The following is a 20,910-nucleotide window of genomic DNA, read 5'->3' on the forward strand; positions in this document are numbered from 1 at the left end:
AATTAGACGCCGGACAGAGAACTTTAGCATCCGGTTCTCTGTCCGGCGTCTAATTTTAGCAAACGGTTCGCGCGAACCGTTGCGAACCATCTGCAGCTCACCCCTGCCGTTGTCCCAAGGAAAGCTCCCAGCACAGTTTGTAGAAAAGTACAGGCACAAGATGGAGTTTAGGGTCACATTGCTAGTCACATGCCTGTGCATGCATCAATGAGTCATAGCAGGAGCCATTATTCATATTCTGGCTAAAACATCCTCAGGAAAGCCCATCAGGTGGAGATAAGCTTCTTCTGTGACCCGTTGTTTTACTAAATGGGCCATCAACTTGAATAGCCCATTCACAATGTGCTGGCTAGACTGGATGTAAACTACCTGGTGGGTGTCACCCCAGGAGCAAACACATCTGAAATACTCGTACATAGTCAATATTCATAATGACAGATACAACAATGACATATGCATACAAATAGGATAATCGCATTCAGCAAAGCATAACTTTTCCATTCACACCTTACATAATATACTTTGTGTAATATTTGTAGCAATTATATAACAGTGGTAGCAACATGATATACACAGTTATATTTTAATCGTATACCATCACATCCACCACAACTCCCAGATCCTTCTCAGCAGTGCTGCGACCAAGCCACATGTGCTTTGTATCATATAATATCCTTGGCATTAGGAGATGGTCACTACAATTTTAAGCCACCTGGTTTTGTTTGATGCAAGTGCCGTCCACACTGGACCAGAAGCTGTGTTATCCAAACCAGTTTTAACCCCTCTTTAAAAATGGCTTATACCTGCCATGGCCCTGTCCACATTAACAAGCCAGACCAGATTAAATCCACAGCAGCCTGAACCAATTTAATATCATGGTTAAGGGCTGGCTCCAACTCCTGTGGCTGTCAGTGGGAAGATGGATTGATTTCATGGGGGGTTAGATCAGGCTTAAAACTTGATTAGGTGACAAGACCCTCGACTCAGGGCACTTAGGTCCTGAAGAGGAGGGGGAATGATGTTCTGTGGCTCTGTTACAGTCTGCACTGCTTGGAAACAAACGTGGGATTTCTCTCCCTCCTTTCCTTGTTCCTTTGCCTCGGCAGCTGGATGTGTAACACGCTGGCGCAGAAGTTGTGACTGTATCGCGGCTTCTGCTCCTGTCTTGCCATTAGTGGGGTTATCCCTTCAGCTCAGGTGGTGGGAGGCTTTGCCGATGATGCTGAACCACCAGAGCTCAGTCCCTGCTGATGAGCAGATCTTGCCTGAGAGCGCATGTGTGTGTGCATGTATCTCTGTGCGTGCAGCCACCGGTCCTTCCTTCATAACCTTCTCCAGTTCCATTGCTTCAGCTCCTCAGCAAGCGATATGCCTGCCCTGGTGTTTTCTCTCCTCTTTCCCCTCCCCCCGAAACACAATGGCTAGCTCATGGGATTTGTTTTTAAATGTCATTTTAGTTTGTAGCTCTTGATGCCGTGAGCATTGTCCTGAAGCAGCTGCAGCCCACAGAGAAGCAGCTTCTGCCATTCAGCGCCTGCCTCACCTGGCTGAAAAGGATCAAGTCCATTAAGCACACTGAGGAGCTGATCACATTGGACGACTACCAGATGAGACTGTACGATAACAAAGAGGAATTATTGAACAAAAAGAAATTATTGAACAGTGTATTGTAAGTGTTACCCCTCCCCACAAAAACTGTCTGTATATTTTAAAGAATATAAACATTTTTTAAATGTGTAACAGTCAAACTTTTTCTGTGAAAACTTTTTTTTCCCCAGACAGAAAGATAGGTTTTCCTTTAAACATATTTTTTTGCAGATAGTATCAGATTTCCTCAGAATTTTCCAAATTTATATAGAAAAACTTGAAAACTAAAAATTTTGGAAATCAAATGTTTTGATTTTTTGCATTTTTTTTAACCAAAACCTTCAGTTACTGGAAAAAAAATGGGATTTGTTTTCTCAATGAAAAGTCATAATTTTCCATGGAGGGGAAAAAACCCTTCCATGTTCCAATCAACTTTCTGGTAGATAGTGGCTAAGTGTTTCCTGAGACCCTATTAGTGGCTGGTCTACATAGCACAGGGGTAGGCAACATATGGCACACGTGCCGAAGGCGGCACGCAAGCTGATTTTCAGTGGCACTCACACTGCCCAAGTCCTGGCCTCCAGTCTGGGGGGCTCTGCATTTTAATTTAATTTTAAATGAGGCTTCTTAAACATTTTAAAAACCTTATTTACTTTACATACAACAATAGTTTAGTTATATATATTATAGACTTATAGAAAGAGACCTTCTAAAAATGTTAAAATGTATCACTGGCACGCAAAACTTTCAGCTAGAGTGAATAAATGAAGACTCAGCACACCACTTCTGAAAGGTTGCCCATCCCTGACATAGCAGATAAAAGCCCGTTACTTTGCCGCTGTGTTACTCTGTGTGACAGACAAGAAAGGCGGAGTCAGCTCTCTCTTCACAGCAGCTCCAATCAAGCAAGGTAGAATGGAGCTGATTAAGCAGGGCGGTGCCTAATTTGAGGATGGGGCAGGGCAGAAAGGTTAATTAAGCCATTAGGCAGAGCCCACAAACAGGCACAGAAAGGAAGTGGAAAAGGGGGAAGCAGGCAGTAAGGGGGAGAGAGAGATTGTTCTCCTCTGCTTGTTATGGGAGCTGTATGTATTATGAAGATGGTGGGAATTCATTTGTAAATAAACTGCACAACCTGTTGGACCAGCACAAGGGTCTCCGAGTAGTTTGTAGACCAGACCAGAACAGGAGGAGGAGCCAGGAGACCCTGTTACACTCTGTTAGTTCAAATGGTAAAGTAAACATCCTAGATCCCTTCACTAGTCCCTGATGTCCCCCTTCTGGGCCCTTTGCAGGGGAGAAAGTAACTTACCGGTTCGCATGGCAGCCGGGGTCCTGGGCAAGGTGTGGGGGCGGGGCCTTGGGCGGAAGGGATGGAGCTGGGGACCAGACTCCCTCAGCCAGCCCTTTAGTGCTGCCACTTCTGCGGCAGCCGGGAGCCCCGGGGCTCCGGCAGTGATTTTAAGGGCCAAAGCTCCAGCCACCGCTGCTGCGGTAGCAGCAGCTGGGAGCCCCGGGCCCTTTTAAATCTCTGGGCCCAGGGGCAGCTGCCCTTTTGCTCCCTCCCATTGGTGGCCCTGCTGGTAGGACCAGTATGTCATACCAGCCCTGTCACCCAGTTTTGTGAGATCCTTTTGTAGCTCTTCACCGTCTGCCTGGGACTTAACTATCTTGAGTAGTTTTGTATCATCTACAAATTTTGCCATCTTACTGTTTACCCCTTTTTCCAGATCGTTTATGAATATGTTAAATAGGACTGGCCCCGGATTCCAAGTGGTTGGTTTTGTCCAAAGATGTGGGGAAGAATTATTTTTCCCAGCAGACAAGGCTCAGCTACTCTCAGTGAGGCAGTTCTGTCTCTTTTTCAGACACCAGTGGAATTGCACCAACATCGTCTACCTGCTCATCGATCACCTGCTACACGATGAAACAAACGTGGACGAGAAGCTGCTAAAGCTCGTTGTGAAGCAGTTTGTCTTCCTCTGGAATGTAGGTGTATAAAATAGCGCCCCACTGCCCCTTTGAAACCGCATGGAACAAGAGGCTACAGCCCCTAGGACCCGGCAGAGTTGGGAAGGAGGACCACTGGAAGACATTTTTCATCCAAAACTTTTTCTGGAGAAAAATGCAGATTTCACAATACCAAAATGCTTCCTGAATTTGTGTTGGTTTTGCCAAATTGTTTTGTTAGGCTCTGATAGAGGCCTCCCTTCAGGATGGGGGAGCAGGCAGATACCAGACACAGTGTTGGTATATAATACTCTAAATATTCCAGTCCATTTTTTTTTGAATTGTCAGTGAACCGAAAAATCCATTATTCACCCAGCTCTAGAGAGGATTCCTGTCCTCAGAGGATTAAACCACCCCCATCCTTCACCCACATGAGACATGGGCAGGGGCGGCTCTAGGTATTTTGCCGCCCCAAGCACGGCAGGCAGGCTGCCTTCAGCGGCTTGTCTGCGGGAGGTCCCTGGTCCCGCGGATTCAGCGGCATGGCTGCGGGAGGTCCGTCGAAGCCGCAGGACCAGCGGATCCTCCACAGGCATGCCACCGAAGGCAACCTGCCTGCCGCCCTCGCAGCGACCGGCAGAGCACCTCCCATGGCTTCCCACCCCAGGCACGTGCTTAGCGTGCTGGTGCCTGGAGCTGCCCCTGGACATGGGGTCCCCACAAGAGATCAGGAGGTCGCCTGCAAGTGGCCCAAGCTGCACTGTCTCTGCACAGCTCCCCTACATACTGTCTCCTGCCCCTGTTGCACAGTGATACTACACCTGGGCCCCCTGCAATCCTCACCCCAGAATTAGAGACTTACATAGGACAGAAAATCTGTTTGGCAAAGGATACGGAGATTTGGAAAATTGGCTTCATTCCAAATTGGAACAAAAACTGAAAATTCCAAAATTTCCACAAAGAAAAATTTGGGGGAAACAATTAGTTTTGGGTTGATTCAAATGTTTTGATTCTTAATATTTTGGTATTAGATTATACAAAATATGTGGGTATTGTAGTGTAAAATATAATTTCCATGTTTCAGGGTTTGATTTTTTCGACAAAAAAGTTTTTACAGGAACACAGACAACATCCATTAAAGTTTTTGTTAGTCAATAACCCAGTTTTCTATCAACAACATGTTTTGACCAGCCTTTCTCAGCTGGTGAACCCAGCATGGATATGTGTGCATAACATCAGGCACCCAAGTTTTCAAAGTTTGTTTCCAGGTCTTTCTGAAAACCTCTGTAACCTTAATTCAGCCCCCCTGTGCTTCTGCATTAGGATACAGTCTTTAATTACATGATCACATGACAGGTGTTCTATCAGACTCCAGCCTCATTCAGTGCACAGGATGAACAGTGAATGAGGGAGAATGTTTAAGGGTCTGGGCTGGGACTCAGGAGACTTGGGATCTAATCTGGGCTCTGCCCCAGACTTCCTATGTGATGTTGTACAAGACTATCAGAATGCATGCCCTAAAGGGGCAGAGTTAAGGTTGAATGGGGAACCTTGATGCTGGCATATCTTAACTTTTGAGTGCTTGCTTTTGCAAATGTAACTTTTTTAACACTTCTTTTGTCACTTAGAATGTAATGACATTCACTGTGCTTTATTTTCTGTAGTTACTGTACAAAATTGAAGACCATGAACCAGCAAAGATTTTTGACGTTGTGACAAAAGTGCTGAAGAGATGCAGCAACAATGCTGCTACCGTCTATCTTGTGTAAGTCGAGCAAACAAGCAAAAAAGACCATTGTGGGTAAATTTTCAGCAAGAGCATTTTTAGCAGGCAACGTGTCTATTAATTACGCTTGCAAGTTAGTTTATTTCCCGACAATCTTTTTATTTCCATGTACCATGTAACTCAGCATTCAGTGCTGTACCCACACTTATGGAAAACATTTGCATTATGTACCACGGGTGTGAATGATTCCACCTCCCCTGAGCACCCCCTTGTAGCTGGGCACCTTCACACCAGGACTAACCAGGGAACATCCATCACTCCTCCTGTTCCACTAACTTTTTCCAGTTCTTCTGGGTGGTGATGTCAGCAGGTAATCCCCTCTGCTACTCCCCTTGCCTTCAGCCCTTCCTGGCCCTGGCTCTTTGGCTTGGGGAGGTCAGCCAGCGAACCCTTCCGCTGCTCCTCTGCCTTCAGCCTTTCCCCAGGAACCTCCTGCAGCCTCCTTCAGGGACTTCCTCCCTCTCTGATTCTCCCTGATCCTATGTAGCCCCAGATAATGTTCTACCTTTTCATTGGCCAAACTGAAAGCACCTGTTCTGGCAGAGAAGAGCAGGACCTGCTTTATTTAAAGAAGCCAGACATCCTATGGCAATTGGGCTTATGTATATTGCCATGGAGCTTGAGCCCAGTTATGCAAGGCTGTCTGTCTTTCTTTCTTTCTTTCTTTCTTTCTTTCTTTCTTTCTTTCTTTCTTTCTTTTGTGACTCTGTAAGGCACAAGGCAGTGGAGAATCAGACCCCGTGAATTGCATCTTGCTTTCGTGGTGTCTTTCAGGAAGGGCGTGAACGAGTGCAAAAGCTGCCAGAACGAGATCACTGACCCGGCTGAGCTGCCCTGCGGTCACATTTTCTGCACCCAGTGCATCCGGGAGTGGAACATCAGGCAGTGCAAGATCTGCAAGGAGAGCGTCCCTGAGGATTACGTGCCCACTGCCTCCCAGATCACCAGGTATTGCACAGTCGCCTGACTCTGTGATTTGGGAGATTTGTTAAGCAGTAATATTCCCACTAATCTCAGTTACCGACAGCGTGGCCAGAATGATTGCTTTTCTTCCACACCCCTCCACTACATTGCTGTGAGCTCTTAGAAAAACAGTCCGCTCCCTCTCCCAGACTGTTACCGGACATAGCTCCTCCTTCTGCTGAAGGATTTGCTGAGATTGGTCTGTCCACGAACAGTGACTTTAATGGGACTTTGTGCATGCAGGGTCTGCACACACTGATCCCTTTGCAGGACTGGGGCCCAGGACTGTAAATATCTGAAGTTGCAGATTATAAAGGGGGGCTCTGGTGGCACCAAGGGGACTGAAAGCAGGTGGTTGGGGGTGGAGAGGAGTGAGTGGTGGGCAGGTCGGTGGCACCTTGGGGAGGGGGCAGAGAGGAGCTAGCAGGGGGGAGCCTCGGGGGAGGGGGCGGAGAGGAGCAAGTGGTAGCAGGGTTGGGGGGGAGCCTCGGGGGCAGAGGCAGAGAAGTGGGAGGTGCTTAGGGGGCAGGAAGAGGCAGAGTGGGGCGGGGCCTCAGGAGGGGGCAGAGTAGGGGAGGAGCCTGGGGGGAGAGGCAGAATGGGGGTGGGGCACCTGTGTATCTGTGGGCAGTTCTGTGTCAAGCCTGGTGCAGAGGCCATGTATGGGGGACAGGCGACTGGCCTCAGAACATCCAGCCCTTAGCGTCATAGCCAGCTGGTCCGTTCACAGGCAGCCCTAAGCTATGCTGGAGGCCCAAAGGCCACTAGCTGGTCCCAGGTTCAGAAAGCTGCAAGTGACTCCTCTGTGCTCCCCGTCTTACCTTCACCCGCTGATTACAGCACGCGTTGGAGGACTGAGCCCAGGGCTCCAGAGTCAGGGGTCAGCTTTTTCTGATTTTAGGTAATTATTTTTAGATACACTTTTACGAGCCATAAATGATTTGTTAAGCGTTTTTCTGGAATTATGTCATTACGCAGCTGTCACCAGGTAGCGCTGTTACACACACTGGTTTTTCACAGCCGGCGAGCAGGTTTCAATTCTAGGGAAGACAATGCGTGTTGTTATTTTGGGGTAATGCAGAGTTTTGGGTAGGGGGAGCTGTGTGAGCAGCAGGAGAATTTGCTGTCTGCCTTGGGCTCTTGTTTAGAACGGGTCGTCTCCCTGGGGACTGAGTGATTGGCTTTGGGCTGACATTCCTGGGAGAAGGGCTGAAATGAGGGATAGAATTTGGCAACATTAATTCCCGGTGAATAAAGTCATTTTGTCCAGAGTGGGGAATAATTCATATAATGGAGAAATTATTATTGACTTTACAGGATCAAGTCTACTCTCGGTACACACTTAAGTCCCCTTAACTTAGCAAGAGTAGTGGAGCTATGGCCTATGTGCAGGGCTGGCTCCAGGTTTTTTGCTGCCCCAAGCAGCGAATTAAAAAAAAAAGGAAAACCCGATTGAGCTGCCGCCGAAGAGGAAGAGATGGAGTGAAGGACCTGCCACTGAATTGCTGCCACAGACCCGGACATGCCGCTCCAACAATGGACAGACTGCCGCCCCTTTCTATTGGCCGCCCCAGGCACCTGCTTCCTTCGCTGGTGCCTGGAGCCGGCCCTGGCTTTGTGCATGTTTCAGCACAGAGAGATTTGTAGATTCACAGATGTTAAGGTCAGAAGGGACCATTAGGTCATTAGGCCAGAGAATCTTACCAGTGATTTCTGCATCATGCACATCACTTTGGCTTGAGCTATAGCAGATCTTTCAGAAACACATTCAGTCTTGATTTAAAGATTTCAGATGATGGCAAAACCACCACTTCCCTTGGTAACTTGTTCCAATGGTTAATCATCCTCAAGGTTACAATTTTTGCCTTTTTTCCAATCTCAATATATTTAACTTCAGCTTCCAGCCATTCTGATTTTGTCTGCTACCTTATATATTAAAATAGTGACATTTTAAAAAAAAATCATTTTCTCGCCCTAGGGAAACAGTTGCAAGTCACAACAAATTCAGGAGGAAGTGCAACTCCTTCTTTGTGGAGTTTGTCAGTAGTTACTGTTTTGGGGACAAAATCCCTCCATCTGCAAAGATCATCGAACAACTGATTAAGTTCGTGGCCTGCAAACCTTCTAACCCAGAACATCAAGAGATTAGAAGGGGTGAGTGATGTGTGTAACACAGGAACGGCTCGATCCCGCCAATCCCAGTTGTTCAGATATCCCGAGTCAGGCCCCAAAACTCATGAGAGTGACTTTAAAATCATGAGATAAAAACCCAAACAATAAATATGAGGTTCTTTTTATTTGCCTTCTGGTGTTGGAGCTTTTAGGGCAATTCACACCAGCTGGGGATCTGACCCATTGACTCCAGTGAGGCTATGGCTGGTTCACACCAGCAGGGGATCTGACCCATTGACTCCAGTGAGGCTATAGCTGGTTCACACCAGCTGGGAATCTGACCCATTGACTCCAATGAGGCTATGGCCGGTTCACACCAGTTGGGGATCTGACCCATTGACTCCAGTGTAGCTATGGCCGGTTCACACCAGTTGGGGATCTGACCCATTGACACCAGTGTAGCTATGGCTGGTTCACACCAGTTGGGGATCTGATCTCGTGCTCAGGAAAAAAAAGAAGTAATCCTTTCTACTCTTTGGTTTAAGTGTACAAACCAACGAGTGACTTGTCGCCCTTTGAAGAGTGCATGGACCCGAGTCCTACTGTCAAGTCTTCCCTTTTGAAAATGCTGCTCCGATGCAGGTTGGTTCTAGGGCTTTCAGTGGTTATGTTAACTCTATTTCACTCTCAGATCCACGTTGCGTATATTCAGTTTTTATAACTTATGTCCATTTCCTCCTAGACTAGACGATGTGAAGGAACACCTGGAAGGCTATCTCTCCAGGATGGAGGAAGTATTATCATTAAATCAAAGCAGTCGCAGTGATTTCTATTTCATGGTAGTGTGCTGCTTTGAGGTGAGTCCCATGAAGAGTCTGTGGATAAATGTAGACATTTTATTAGATCCATAATAACTATGTGAAAAGAATAGTTAAGGTTGCCAAGTCCAGTTACTCCAATGTTAGGAAATGCTAAAATTAAGGTTACCTGTGCAGTCTTCACTTGTTGTGCTCTGGCATATGCATTACGATACAGTCTGCAATTACATAACCAGATACTATTTTTTCCACAGAATCCCTGCCTCATTCAGTATATGAATTTACTCAATATTTATTTATGTATTTATATTATTGTAGCGCCTAGGAGTACTAATCATAGGCCATACTCCCCATTGTGCTAGGTGCTGTACAAACGTGTGTGGCCCCCGCCTCATTCTCTGCACACCACCCAGACCCTGCGCCGAATACAGAAGTATTAATTCTATGGTGCTCTTGCTAGAGTATCAGAGTGCCTCACAAACATTAATGAATTCATCTTCACAATGCCCCTGTGAGGTTCGGCGATATTATTATGCCCATTTTACAGCAGTTGCACTGAGACACAGAGAGATTACGGTCAAATTGCCAGAAGTCTCCACTAATTTTGGGTGCCCAGTTTGAGATCCCCAGGGCCTGACAAGCAGAGTACTTAGCATTTTTATAGCATTTTATGTGTTCATAGCACAGCTCCCGTTGACCTCGGCTGCAGCTGTGAATACTCAGCACTTCTGCAAATCAGACCCAGGTATCTCACGTTGGGCACCCAGAAAAGGAGAAACACACAAGTAATGGCCAGTTCTCCCATTTTCAGAAATAACTTTGGTTATTATTTGGTTATTATTTAGGGGCCTAAATCTCACTGACTTTCAATGCGACTTAGGGGAAAATTTTCAGCAGTGCCCAAGTCACGTAGGAGTCTAAGTCCCATAGGTGTTTAGCAACTTTCAGCACCTAAATCACTTTGGGACTTTTGAAAAATGTATCTGTAGGCTCGTAGAAGCTGGGAAGCAGGGAGAAGGGAAGGAGCAGAGGGGGCAGAAGATGTGGGAGGATAGAAACCAAGGTGGGGAGAAGTGGACGGGGGAGAGAGACAGGAGCTCTTACCCCCAGGCTGTTATTTTTTATTTTTAATCAGTGGCTCTGTTTCAAAATGACCAGAACGGTTTTATTTTTTGTAGCCTTTAAGGTTAACGTCTGCTGTGTGGTGTGGGGAGAAGGGAAGAGTTGAGTCATTAAAAAAAACCTGCCCAACCAACTGCATCCCCTTCACACAGAGGTACTGTCTGTTCACCACTGTACATTTTTTTAAATTCTCTCTCTTGAACAGGATTTTATGTATTCCTCCTTTCAAGAAGACGCCATCCGGAATTCGGAGCACGTGCTCTCCACTGCAGATCTGTCTGCTCCCAGCTCTGCCACCGTCACCAGCATTGAAAACCTGCAGTTCATTGCTAAGCTCCGACTCGCCATCGGTAACGTTGCAGCTGTTCTTGGCAGAGAGCTGCCAAGTGGTAAGTGGAGTTTCTAACCGTTTTCCAGTCGTGCTGGACATCAGGAGAGATTGGTTAGAGAACAATACAGCTCCGTGGATGTTGTTTGCTTTAAGGGTTGTGTTTGTGCAGAGTAATTTTCAGAGCTGATCAAAACATTTTCAGCTGGACGGTTTTCCATTAGAAAATGCTGTCCCTTCCGAACTGAAATGTTTTGTGGGAACGTGTCGATTTTGATGAAATTTTCAAGAGAAAAGTTTTCAAACATTTTGAAATTGAAATGGAGCCTTTTATTTGATATTTTATTGTCCATTGTTTCATTTTGACTTTTACTTTTTGTTTTAGCTTTATCGTTTCAGTTCAATTTTCTCATTTTGACTTTCATATATTATATTATATATGAGATGATCAAAATGAAATGTTTTGACATTATCAAATGTTTCATTTCAATAAGGTTGTTTCTATGTGTCACCCTTCTGCCAGGTGGAGTTGGCAGCAACAAGGGCCAGGTTCAGTATCTAGGGGTGCCTTTTGATAATACAACACAGAACTAGTTCAAGCCTCTGCCCAGTACCCTGGAAAAATTACACACCACCCCTGGGAGCCTCCAAGAGGCAATGCTTCCCCTCTCACAAGCACCGAGTCTGTGTATGGAAAAGAAAACTTGTAGTAAAAGGGGAAAGGAACCCAGCATTAATTTGGGAAAACACCACCTGATTCAAAAACATATAACCATGAACAAAACACTCACCAGAGTACACGGGGGAGTGTCCTTTTCCTCAGTCTCTCACCTTGTGGTGTGAAAGTCTGACAAACAAATGTCCCTTTAACACACCACTCCCCTGTCCCTCCACCGCACCCCACTCACACTTGTTGTCCTTGGTCAGTGAAGACCCAGAGTTCAGAGGTGCATCGGTGTGAGTTCACCTCCTACCCCTGGGGTGAAAGACACCCAGCAATGCCTCAGCTGTCGCTCCACCATTGGCCACTCACTCCACCACTGCTCGCTGTGCCGTCAGCCACTTTATCGGCCACTCGCTCTGCTGCCACTCGCTCCACCAGCTCACTCCGCTATTGGTTGCTCTGGCAGCCACTTGCTTCTGTGTCAGCTGCTCTGACATCGCTCACCCCACCATTCCCCTCTACTGCAGCCTCTGGAATGTATTGAGGTCCCACCACTTAACGCAGCTCTCAGTGATTTCAGCTGTTACTGGGGGAGCCTCATTGCTAGTGCAGGCTGGGCAGCCACTTTTACCAGAGACACTGTCCCATAGCAGCTCTGATGCTTGGACCTGGTTATTGGTGATTCCAGCTCTAATGATCCAAAACAAGACTCTCAGCTGAATCTTAATCAGTTCTGTCATTAAACAGTGGAGGGGGGAAGGACAAACGGTGTCTAGAACTCTTCGGCAGAGCCCACACCCACCATGTACAGACACCTGTCCTCACCCTCTCACCTCTCCACTGGGCTTCAGCGCTCCCACCCCTGCTTAGCGAGTGGAGTTCAGTTGAGGTTGAGCCTCTCAGGCAGGGTATGCCAAGCTCAGATCTGCTGCCCTCTGTTCACACAACAAGGATAATAAAACGTTATCACTCCTGCACCCAATACCAAAGTGACTTGCAATCCAGCACCAGCTAAAAGTGATCATTTGGGCAAAGCGGCTCCGTCATGCTGCACATCTAGGCAGAGTGGGCGTGTCTGTGCAAACTAGGTCAGCTCCTCACGTCTTCTCCCCCAGCTCACCACTAGATATCAGTGGAGAGCTCATTCAGACTCTGCTTACAGATCTTTCTGAATTGGAATATTTCATACATGAAATATTTCGAGATTTTGACTTTTCCTCATCATTTGGGACCAACACAAATTTAGAAATGTCAGAATTTCCCACAGAACAGAAATTCCATTTTCCAGCCAGCTCTGATCATTACTGGAAAATAAAACTTTAAATGACAAGATATACAAAAGTGTGTGGTACCTACAGAAACAAATGTCCCACTTCTGTATGGCCAGCACATTTACCCAGCTGACTTTAGTGAAATGATCTTTCCCCTCAATTTCACTTGGTATGAGGTCTCCAAATTAAAAGAGACAGGGTAAAAGCTTCTTTAAATGAGTTTTTAAAGTATTTAAGTCAAGAATTTAAGTCTCTTTCTCAAAGCTCCGCTCTAGCTCAGCCAGGAATTATTGGGCCAGATGCAGGAATCACTTGGGGAAATTCTCTGGCCTGGGTTATTCATAGATTCCCAAATCAGAAGGGAATATTGTGATCATCTAGTACAGCACAAGCCACAGAACCTCCCCCAAATAATTCCTAGAGCATCACTTTTATAAAAACATCCAATCTTGATTTACAAGATTATGTAGGAGGCTGGACTGGGTGGACACAATGGGCCCTTTTGACTTGAAAATCTGAGACTTTAAAATTAGTGGTTGACCTCTCTGAATGCTGTAGGCTCTGCCAGACTAAACTCACTGTTGCCACAAAATTAATGGTGGCCACATTTAGTTCTTCAGGGTGAATTTTATCCATGAAGCAGTTTTCCACTGAGAGGTGGTATTGCATTTTATACCTGTAAATCTTCACTTCAGAAGGGTTAATGGAAGGACTCTTCCTTCTGGTTCAGATGCAGTGTATCTATTCAAATAGGGTCTTTCTTGACTTTCTTCTTTTATCTTAAATACTATGGTAACATTGCTGCATTATGTATGAGGTTTGAACAACTGTGAAGCTAGTCAGCAATATTGCATTGGTTTGGGGCTAATACTGAACTCTGCTTGGCAGCTGCAGACCAGAATCCAGGGACCAGTGCTGAGACTGCAGAGAAACAGTCCCAACTTGTGAATTCCATGAAAAATCTGGTTGAAAAGGCCCAAACACCTTGGCCTCAAATATTCCTTATTAGAAATCTTTGTAATTTCTATGGGCTGAACATAATGCAGAAGATTCTTCAGCAAGAGCCGTGGATTTTACCCAGAGGGATTGAGACTTCTCAGGTAAGTGGATTCGAAAGGTGACAGAATTTTGTGCTTGCAGAAACTGTATGAATAGTTTGCATCTCCTTTCTGCAGGATGGTTAATTCAAGAGACCTGTATTCACCTGAAAGCCAGGGCCATCCCTAGCGGGGTGCAGGGCCTGGGATAACCCCCCCCCCCCGTCCCGCCTCTTCCTGCACCAACTCTGCTCCGGCTCCACCCCTCCCTACCCTGCCCCCATTCTGCCCCTTCCCCCAAGGCCCCACCCCACCTCTCCTGAGCCTTGCCGGGAGCCAGCGAGGCAGAGTGGAGCAGGGCCAGTCCTGCTGCCGCCAGCCCCTGCCCTGCTCCAACCCTGCGTCCTGAAGTGCAGGACCCCCCAAAGTGCGGGGCCCGGGGCAACTGCCCTGAACCATCCAATGGCTTTGCTGAAAGCAGTTTTGTTCTTGATAAGCAAAAAGTGCTCCTAACCACAGAATTGGTAAGACACGACCTTTGTGCTTTTGTGTGTTATTTTCAAAATGATTTTGGTATTTCGATTGAGAGCTCTTTGTGGCAGGGACTGTCTGTCAGCAAGTGGGTGCAGCGCCTTGCACAACGGGGCTCTGACCTTAGTTACTGTGGGCAGGTTTACACTTAAAACACTGCACTGGCGCAGCTGCCCCGCTGTAGTGCTTTAATAAAGATGCTCTACGCTGACAGGAGAGATCTAGCCCGTCGGTGTAGTTAATCCACCTCCCCGACAGGCGGTAGCTACATCTGGAGGAGAGGTTCTCCCGCTCACTGACACAGCAGTGTCTACATGGTGGGTTTGGTCGGTATAACTACATCGCTCAGGGGCCCTGATGTCAGTCACTGTGTGTCTGGGCAGTGCCTGGCACTATGGGCCCCAAACAAGATCGTGGCTTCTAGTCACTGTCATAATACAAATAATAAAACAATACATAAAACAAGAATAACAATTAATAATAAAACACATGAAAAACATTTTGATTAACCTTCAAATGTAACTGGTCTGATAGGAGTCTTTAGCAGCCTCTTGCTATAAAATGATGTGCCCTAAATAATATATAAACAGCTTCTTTATAACAAAAGTATAAAATATTTTTATTTCCTTAGGACATAAAAATCAGCTCCAATACACCACTGATGCTTGTGACGCTAGACAGAGCAAGAGGCCACATTAAAAAAACAGACTCTGAAGAAGCCAAGCAAATAACAGTGAGTGGCTGTTTTCTATCTTAATGGAACACGGTTTGGTTTGTGATTCTGTATGAGTGAAATTCACTCCTGTGCAGAGAGCCGGCACAATTTACACCAGCTGAGGATCTGCCACGTAGGACCTGAATCAGAGAATCAGAGAACTAGAAGGGACCTCGAGAGACCATCAAGTCCAGCCCCCTCCACTCATGGCAGGACCAAGCACCATCTAGACTATCCCTGATAGCTGTCTGTCTAACCTGCTCTTAAAAATCTCCAACGATGGAGATTCCACAACCTCCCTAGGCAATTTATTCCAGTGCTTCACCACCCTGACAGTTAGGAAGTTTTCCCTAATGTCCAACCTAAACCTCCCTTGCTGCAATTTAAGCCCTTTGCTTCTTGACCTATCCTCAGAGGTTAAGAAAAGCAATTTTTCTTCCTCCTCCCTGTAACAACCTTTTAGGTACTTGAAAACTGTTATCATGTCGCTGCCCAGTCTTCTCTTCTCCACACTAAACAAACCCAATTTTTTCAATCTTCTCTTATAGGTCATATTTTCTAGACCCTTAATCATTTTTTCACTCTTCTCTGGACTCTCTCTAATTTGTCCACAACCTTCCTGAAATGTGGCACCCAGAACAGGACACAATACTTCAGTTGAGGCCTAATCAGCGCGGAGTAGAGCGGAAGAATGACTTCTTGTGTCTTGCTTTCAGCACTCCTGCTAATACAGCCCAGAAGGATGTTTGCTTTTTTTGCAACAGTGTTACATTGTTGAATGATTCATATTTAGCTTCTAGTTCACTACAACCCCCAGATCCCTTTCCACAGTGCTCCTTCCTAGGCAGCCATTTCCCATTCTGTATGTGTGCAACTGACTGTGCCTTCCTGAGTGGAGCACTTTGCATTTGTCCTTACTGAATTTCAGCCTGTTTACCTCAGACCATTTCTCCAGTTTGTCCAGATCATTTTGAATTTTAATCCTGTCCTCCAAAGCATTTGCAACCCCTCCCAGCTTGGTATCATCCACAAACTTTATAAGCATACTCGCTATGCCATTATCTAAATCACTGATGAAGATATTGAACAGAACCGGACCCAAAACTGATCTCTGTGGGACCCCACTCGTTATGCCCTTCCAGCATGACTGTGAACCACTGATAACTACTCTCTGTAAACGATTTTTCAACCAGTTTTGCACCCACCTTATAGTAGCTCCATCTACGTTGCATTTCCCTAGTTTTGTTTATGAGAAGGTCATGCGAGACTGTATCAAAAGCCTTAGTAAAGTCAAGATATGCCACATCTGTTGCTTCTCCACAAGTCTTGTTACCCTGTCAAAGAAAGCTATCAGGTTGGTTTGACACAATTTGTTTTTGACAAATCCATGCTGACTGTTACTTATCATCTTATCATCTTCTAGATGTTTGCAAACTGATTGCTTAATTATTTGCTCCATTATCTTTCCGGGTACAGAAGTTAAGCTGACTGGTCTGTAATTCCCCGGGTTGTCCTTATTTCCCTTTTTATGATGGGCACTATAATTGCCCTTTTCCAGTCTTCTGGAATCTCTCCCGTCTTCCATGACTTTTCAAAGATAGTCGCTAATGGCTCAGATATCTCCTCAGTCAGCTCCTTGAGTATTCCAGGACACATTTCATCAGGCCCTGGTGCCTTGAAGACATCTAATTTGTCCAAGTAATTTTTAAGTTGTTTTTCCCCTATTTCCCTATTCTCTTCTGATCCTACCTTAGTTTCACTGGCATTCACTACGTTAGACATCCAATCACCACCAACCTTCTTGGTGAAAACCAAATCAGTGAAGTCATTAAACACCTCTGCCATTTCCACATTTTCTGTTGTTGTTCCCTCCCCCCTTTGAGTAACCGGCCTAGCCTGTCCTTGGTCTTCCTCTTGTTTCTAATGTATTTGTAGAATGTTTTATTGTTACCCATTATGTCTCTAGCTAATTGGATCTCGTTTTGTGCCTTGGCCTTTCTAATTTTGTCCCTACATACTTGTGTTATTTGTTTATATTCATCCTTTGTAATTTGACCTAGTTTCCACATTTTGTAGGACTCTTTTTTTGATTATTAGATCACTGAAGATCTGGTTAAGCCAGGGTGGTCTCTAGCCATACTTTCTGTCTTTCCTATGCAGTGGGATAGTTTGCTCTTGTGGGCAAAGGGACTTAATGGGACTTAACTGGTGCTGACTGTAATTATAGGGAATGTGCCTTGACGGTCTGAGCTTCCCAGACACACCTTCAGGTGGGGTGCAGTGAATCTCTTGTTATTACAGCCAGTTGGAAACAGAACTAAGCAGATCTCTTTGCAAGCTTCTATGCACTGAGCCATCACTGAACACCAGGGTCTTGTGCTGGCTCCTCTGCACAAGGGTGAATTTCACCCTGATTATGAAACACAACAGAGATCGGCAGAGCCCATAAACCTCTCTCTGGTTTATTTGATTGTCATTTAGGCCATCACAAAGCACATGGAGAGGCTCCTACAGGCATCGCTGCCCTCAGAAGAATCCGAGGAAAACAAATTGGAAAAGATCATGAGTGACGTGAGCAGCCAGGAGAACGCAGCCCTGCTGGAAGTGGTGCTGCATACTGCTGTCACGCTGACCTTGTCCCAGCACCCACTCACCGAACTATTCAAATCCATCTGCTTCCAGCCCAGCGCTGTCAAGGTGAGTCTAAAGCAAAGAGCCATTGTATTCCTCCTCACCCCCAGCAGCTCTGTAGAGCCACTGACCTAATCCCCTTTATGCCATGAGCCCTTAACCTAGCACCGGCCGGGGACCATTTCTGTCTGCAGTGTCAGGGACAGCAGCTTTTGGGCGTGGGAGGAACTTAAGATCTGTCCCTATAAATACAGATATATTTAAGATCATCCAAAATCATGGCCATCGTACCACATCCCACCTGCACTTTGCTTCTGGGTCTCGCCCCGTTCTGTTAACTCAGTCGCTAACCAGAGACTTTGGATTTTCTGTTCCAAACCCCCCCAAAGTCACTATTTGCATTTCCCCCTTTCTACAGTGACGAATGCTGGGGATATGTGCACGACAGCATCTGCCTGAGGTTCTGGGGGCTCCAGGGAAATAGCACCGAAAGAATTTAAGGCCAGGAAGAACCGTTATAACCCCCTGCATAACCCAGGCCAGAGAATCTCACTCAATTACCATTGTTTGGAGCCCTGAATGATCCGCCTGGCTGTCTGTCCATCTGTGCGTGTCGGTTTGCAGTGACTCGTTATCTTAATGCCAGCTGATAAAGTTAGATTTTCCTGTTGAAATCAAAAGGGAAATCAAAGTTTCCACAAGTCATTGGGCTGGATGCAGGAATCGCTGGGTGAGATTCTCTGGACTGTGCTATGCAGGAGGCCAGGCTGGGTGCAGGAATCGCTGGGTGAGATTCTCTGGACTGTGCTATGCAGGAGGCCAGGCTGGGTGCAGGAATCGCTGGGTGAGATTCTCTGGACTGTGCTATGCAGGAGGCCAGGCTGGGTGCAGGAATCGCTGGGTGAGATTCTCTGGACTGTGCTATGCAGGAGGCCAGGCTGGGTGCAGGAATCGCTGGGTGAGATTCTCTGGACTGTGCTATGCAGGAGGCCAGGCTGGGTGCAGGAATCGCTGGGTGAGATTCTCTGGACTGTGCTATGCAGGAGGCCAGGCTGGGTGGTCAGAAAGGTTCCTTCTGGCCTTAACATCGATGCCTCTTTCCCTTTTTGTGCTCATGTGGCTAGTTTCCCAATTATGGTACCAAATTCCCAGAGGAAGAAGAATGCTGTCTGTGCTCAGGCCGAGAAAGCCACCTAGCACCAGGAAATGAAAACCTCTACCTGGGACGAAGGGGGAGAATTTGGCATGAAGCACAAACACCCCTCGTGAGAATTGATCTGTCCTAGCCAGCAGCCTGCTTTGAAGGCTGAGCACTTTCATAGGCTCATTTTGCGTTATGATTCCGTACCAGTGTTTTATCACCCATTCAGAGCGGCTGTGTCCTTGCGGGATCAGGCACTGGACTAAGACTCAGGTTTCCTGGGTTCTGTTCCCACCTCTCCCTGGGTGACTTGGGCAAGTCGCTGAACCTTTCTCCTCCCACCTCTTGTCTATTTATATTGTAACTCGTTGGGGCAGGGATTGTCTCATTATGTGTCTGTCTGGTGCTGGGCACAACAGAACCCTGATCTCGGTCACTGTGTGTCTGTGCAGTGCCCGGCATAGAATCATAGAATATCAGGGCTGGAAGGGACCTCAGGAGGTATCTAGTCCCACCCCCTGCTCAAAGCAGGACCAATCCCCAACTACATCATCCCAGCCAGGGCTTTGTCAAGCCAGACCTTAAAAACCTCTGAGGAAGGAGATTCCACCACCTCCCTAGGTAACCCAGTCCAGTGCCTCACCACCCTCCTAGTGAAACAGTGTTTCCTAATATCCAACCTAAACCATCCACTGTAATCCCCAGGTCCTTTTCTGCAGAATTGCTGCTTAGCCAGTTGGTCCCCAGCCTGTAGCGGTGCATGAGATTCTTCCGTCTTAAGTGCAGGACTCTGATGAGGGCATGATGGGCCCCTGATCTCAGTAACTGTGTGTCTGTGCAGCGCTTGGTGCAATGAGGTTCTGAGCTTAGTCACTGTGTTCTGGAAGGTGCCAGGAACCAAACCTGTATCTCCCAAATCCCCATCCAACGCTCTATCCACAAGCCCTTCCTTCTGCTCTGCCCCAGTGCTGTACTAAAGGTGTCCAACTGTGGTTTGTTTACAAGGGGACCTACCTTCCGACCATGCCGGGCGACCTTCTTTTTGATGTGACGAATTGGAAAAGCAATCAGCTTGAAAAACTGTGGAGTAAGTCTCAGGAAAACTTGATATCAATATTTTCTCTGGCTGCTTTTAAATGCCTCATTATTGTAACACCAGGTGTATTTGCTAGGAGGCAGCCATTTGGCTTAACTCTAATAGTGTATACATACAGAGATGTTCCTGTGCCACCTCCTTTGCAAGCCCCTGCAAAATGGGGCAATGCTGGGACATAGCTGAGTCCAGCTGAGCCTTGCTTAACAGGAAAGTGCCCTGAGGCTGTAGGAACTGGTCTTAAATTAGAGCAAGTTTGGAAAAGGGTCTGTCAGTCTTGGTCCTATTAGTATCCAGGAAGTGGGCGGGCGAAGCCCACTGCTAAAGGACCTCCCCCCAGCCTAAGGGGAGGATCCACAGGTCCGGGATACTGACTAAATACGTGGGACAACCACGTATTGTTTGAGTGACTGTATCAGTAGCTGATTGGTCTCCTTCCCTCTCACACACAGGATGCCGATGCGGGCGGTACTGGCGCATTGAAAATGTAAGTGTCTCTTCATAGCTGTTGCGTGTTCCGTGTGTATCTTCAGCCTCGTGCTGCGTCTCTGTGTCTCTGGAATGTACGTGTCTGATTTCTTTGGACAGGGCTACTTGCCATTGACACAAATATATAAAATAAATAAATGGAGATCTACCTATCTCATAGAAATGGAAGGGACCCTGAAAGGTCATTGAGTCCAGCCCCCTGCTTTCACTAGCAGGACCAAGTACTGATTTTGCCCCAGATCCCTAAGTGGCCCCCTCAAGGATTAGAACTCACAACCCTGGGTTTATAGCAGGCCAATGCTCAAACCACTGAGCTATCCCTCCCCCTCTCCAGCTGATGTCTAACCTGATCTCCCTACTTAAAAATATGCACCTAAACCTTCACAGTGTCTGGGCTTGAGCTTTTCACTGCTGTGCATCCCCGTGCTAGTCTCCTGTGATATGAGAGTTTCATGTCTGGAGCTGTATCCACATGTAGCCCCTCCCTGGGGCACCCCCGTAAGGGTGGTAGAGCCCCTGGGTGGGGGCTGAACCCGCCTCCTCCAGAGCTAAGAGCACAGTTCTTTCCTGCCTGAGCCGAAAGACCCACCTCTCTTAGCCCAGGCTGCAGCAGGCTCATCAATCTCTACGTACGGCCCGGCCATCGCTAGAGCTGGGCTGGGCACCACACTG

At 46.8% G+C, this 20,910-nt stretch overlaps 1 protein-coding gene across 1 annotated transcript in view; it reads left to right on the forward strand.

Moving 5' to 3' along the window:
• Positions 1-20,910, forward strand: part of LOC120403120 (E3 ubiquitin-protein ligase RNF213-like) — a 123,891-nt gene that overhangs the window by 79,719 nt on the left and 23,262 nt on the right. Inside the window, exons 36-48 of the mRNA XM_039533877.1 lie at positions 1,458-1,669; positions 3,456-3,576; positions 5,202-5,302; positions 6,098-6,271; positions 8,265-8,440; positions 8,944-9,040; positions 9,141-9,255; positions 10,544-10,727; positions 13,490-13,701; positions 14,801-14,902; positions 17,366-17,581; positions 19,662-19,743; positions 20,202-20,236. Coding sequence (XP_039389811.1) covers positions 1,458-1,669; positions 3,456-3,576; positions 5,202-5,302; positions 6,098-6,271; positions 8,265-8,440; positions 8,944-9,040; positions 9,141-9,255; positions 10,544-10,727; positions 13,490-13,701; positions 14,801-14,902; positions 17,366-17,581; positions 19,662-19,743; positions 20,202-20,236 — 1,827 coding nt within the window. The remainder of the gene's footprint in view (positions 1-1,457; positions 1,670-3,455; positions 3,577-5,201; positions 5,303-6,097; positions 6,272-8,264; positions 8,441-8,943; positions 9,041-9,140; positions 9,256-10,543; positions 10,728-13,489; positions 13,702-14,800; positions 14,903-17,365; positions 17,582-19,661; positions 19,744-20,201; positions 20,237-20,910) is intronic.

This window comes from Mauremys reevesii, linkage group 4 (assembly GCF_016161935.1).
Source record: "Mauremys reevesii isolate NIE-2019 linkage group 4, ASM1616193v1, whole genome shotgun sequence".
Classification (NCBI taxonomy): Eukaryota; Metazoa; Chordata; order Testudines; family Geoemydidae; genus Mauremys; species Mauremys reevesii.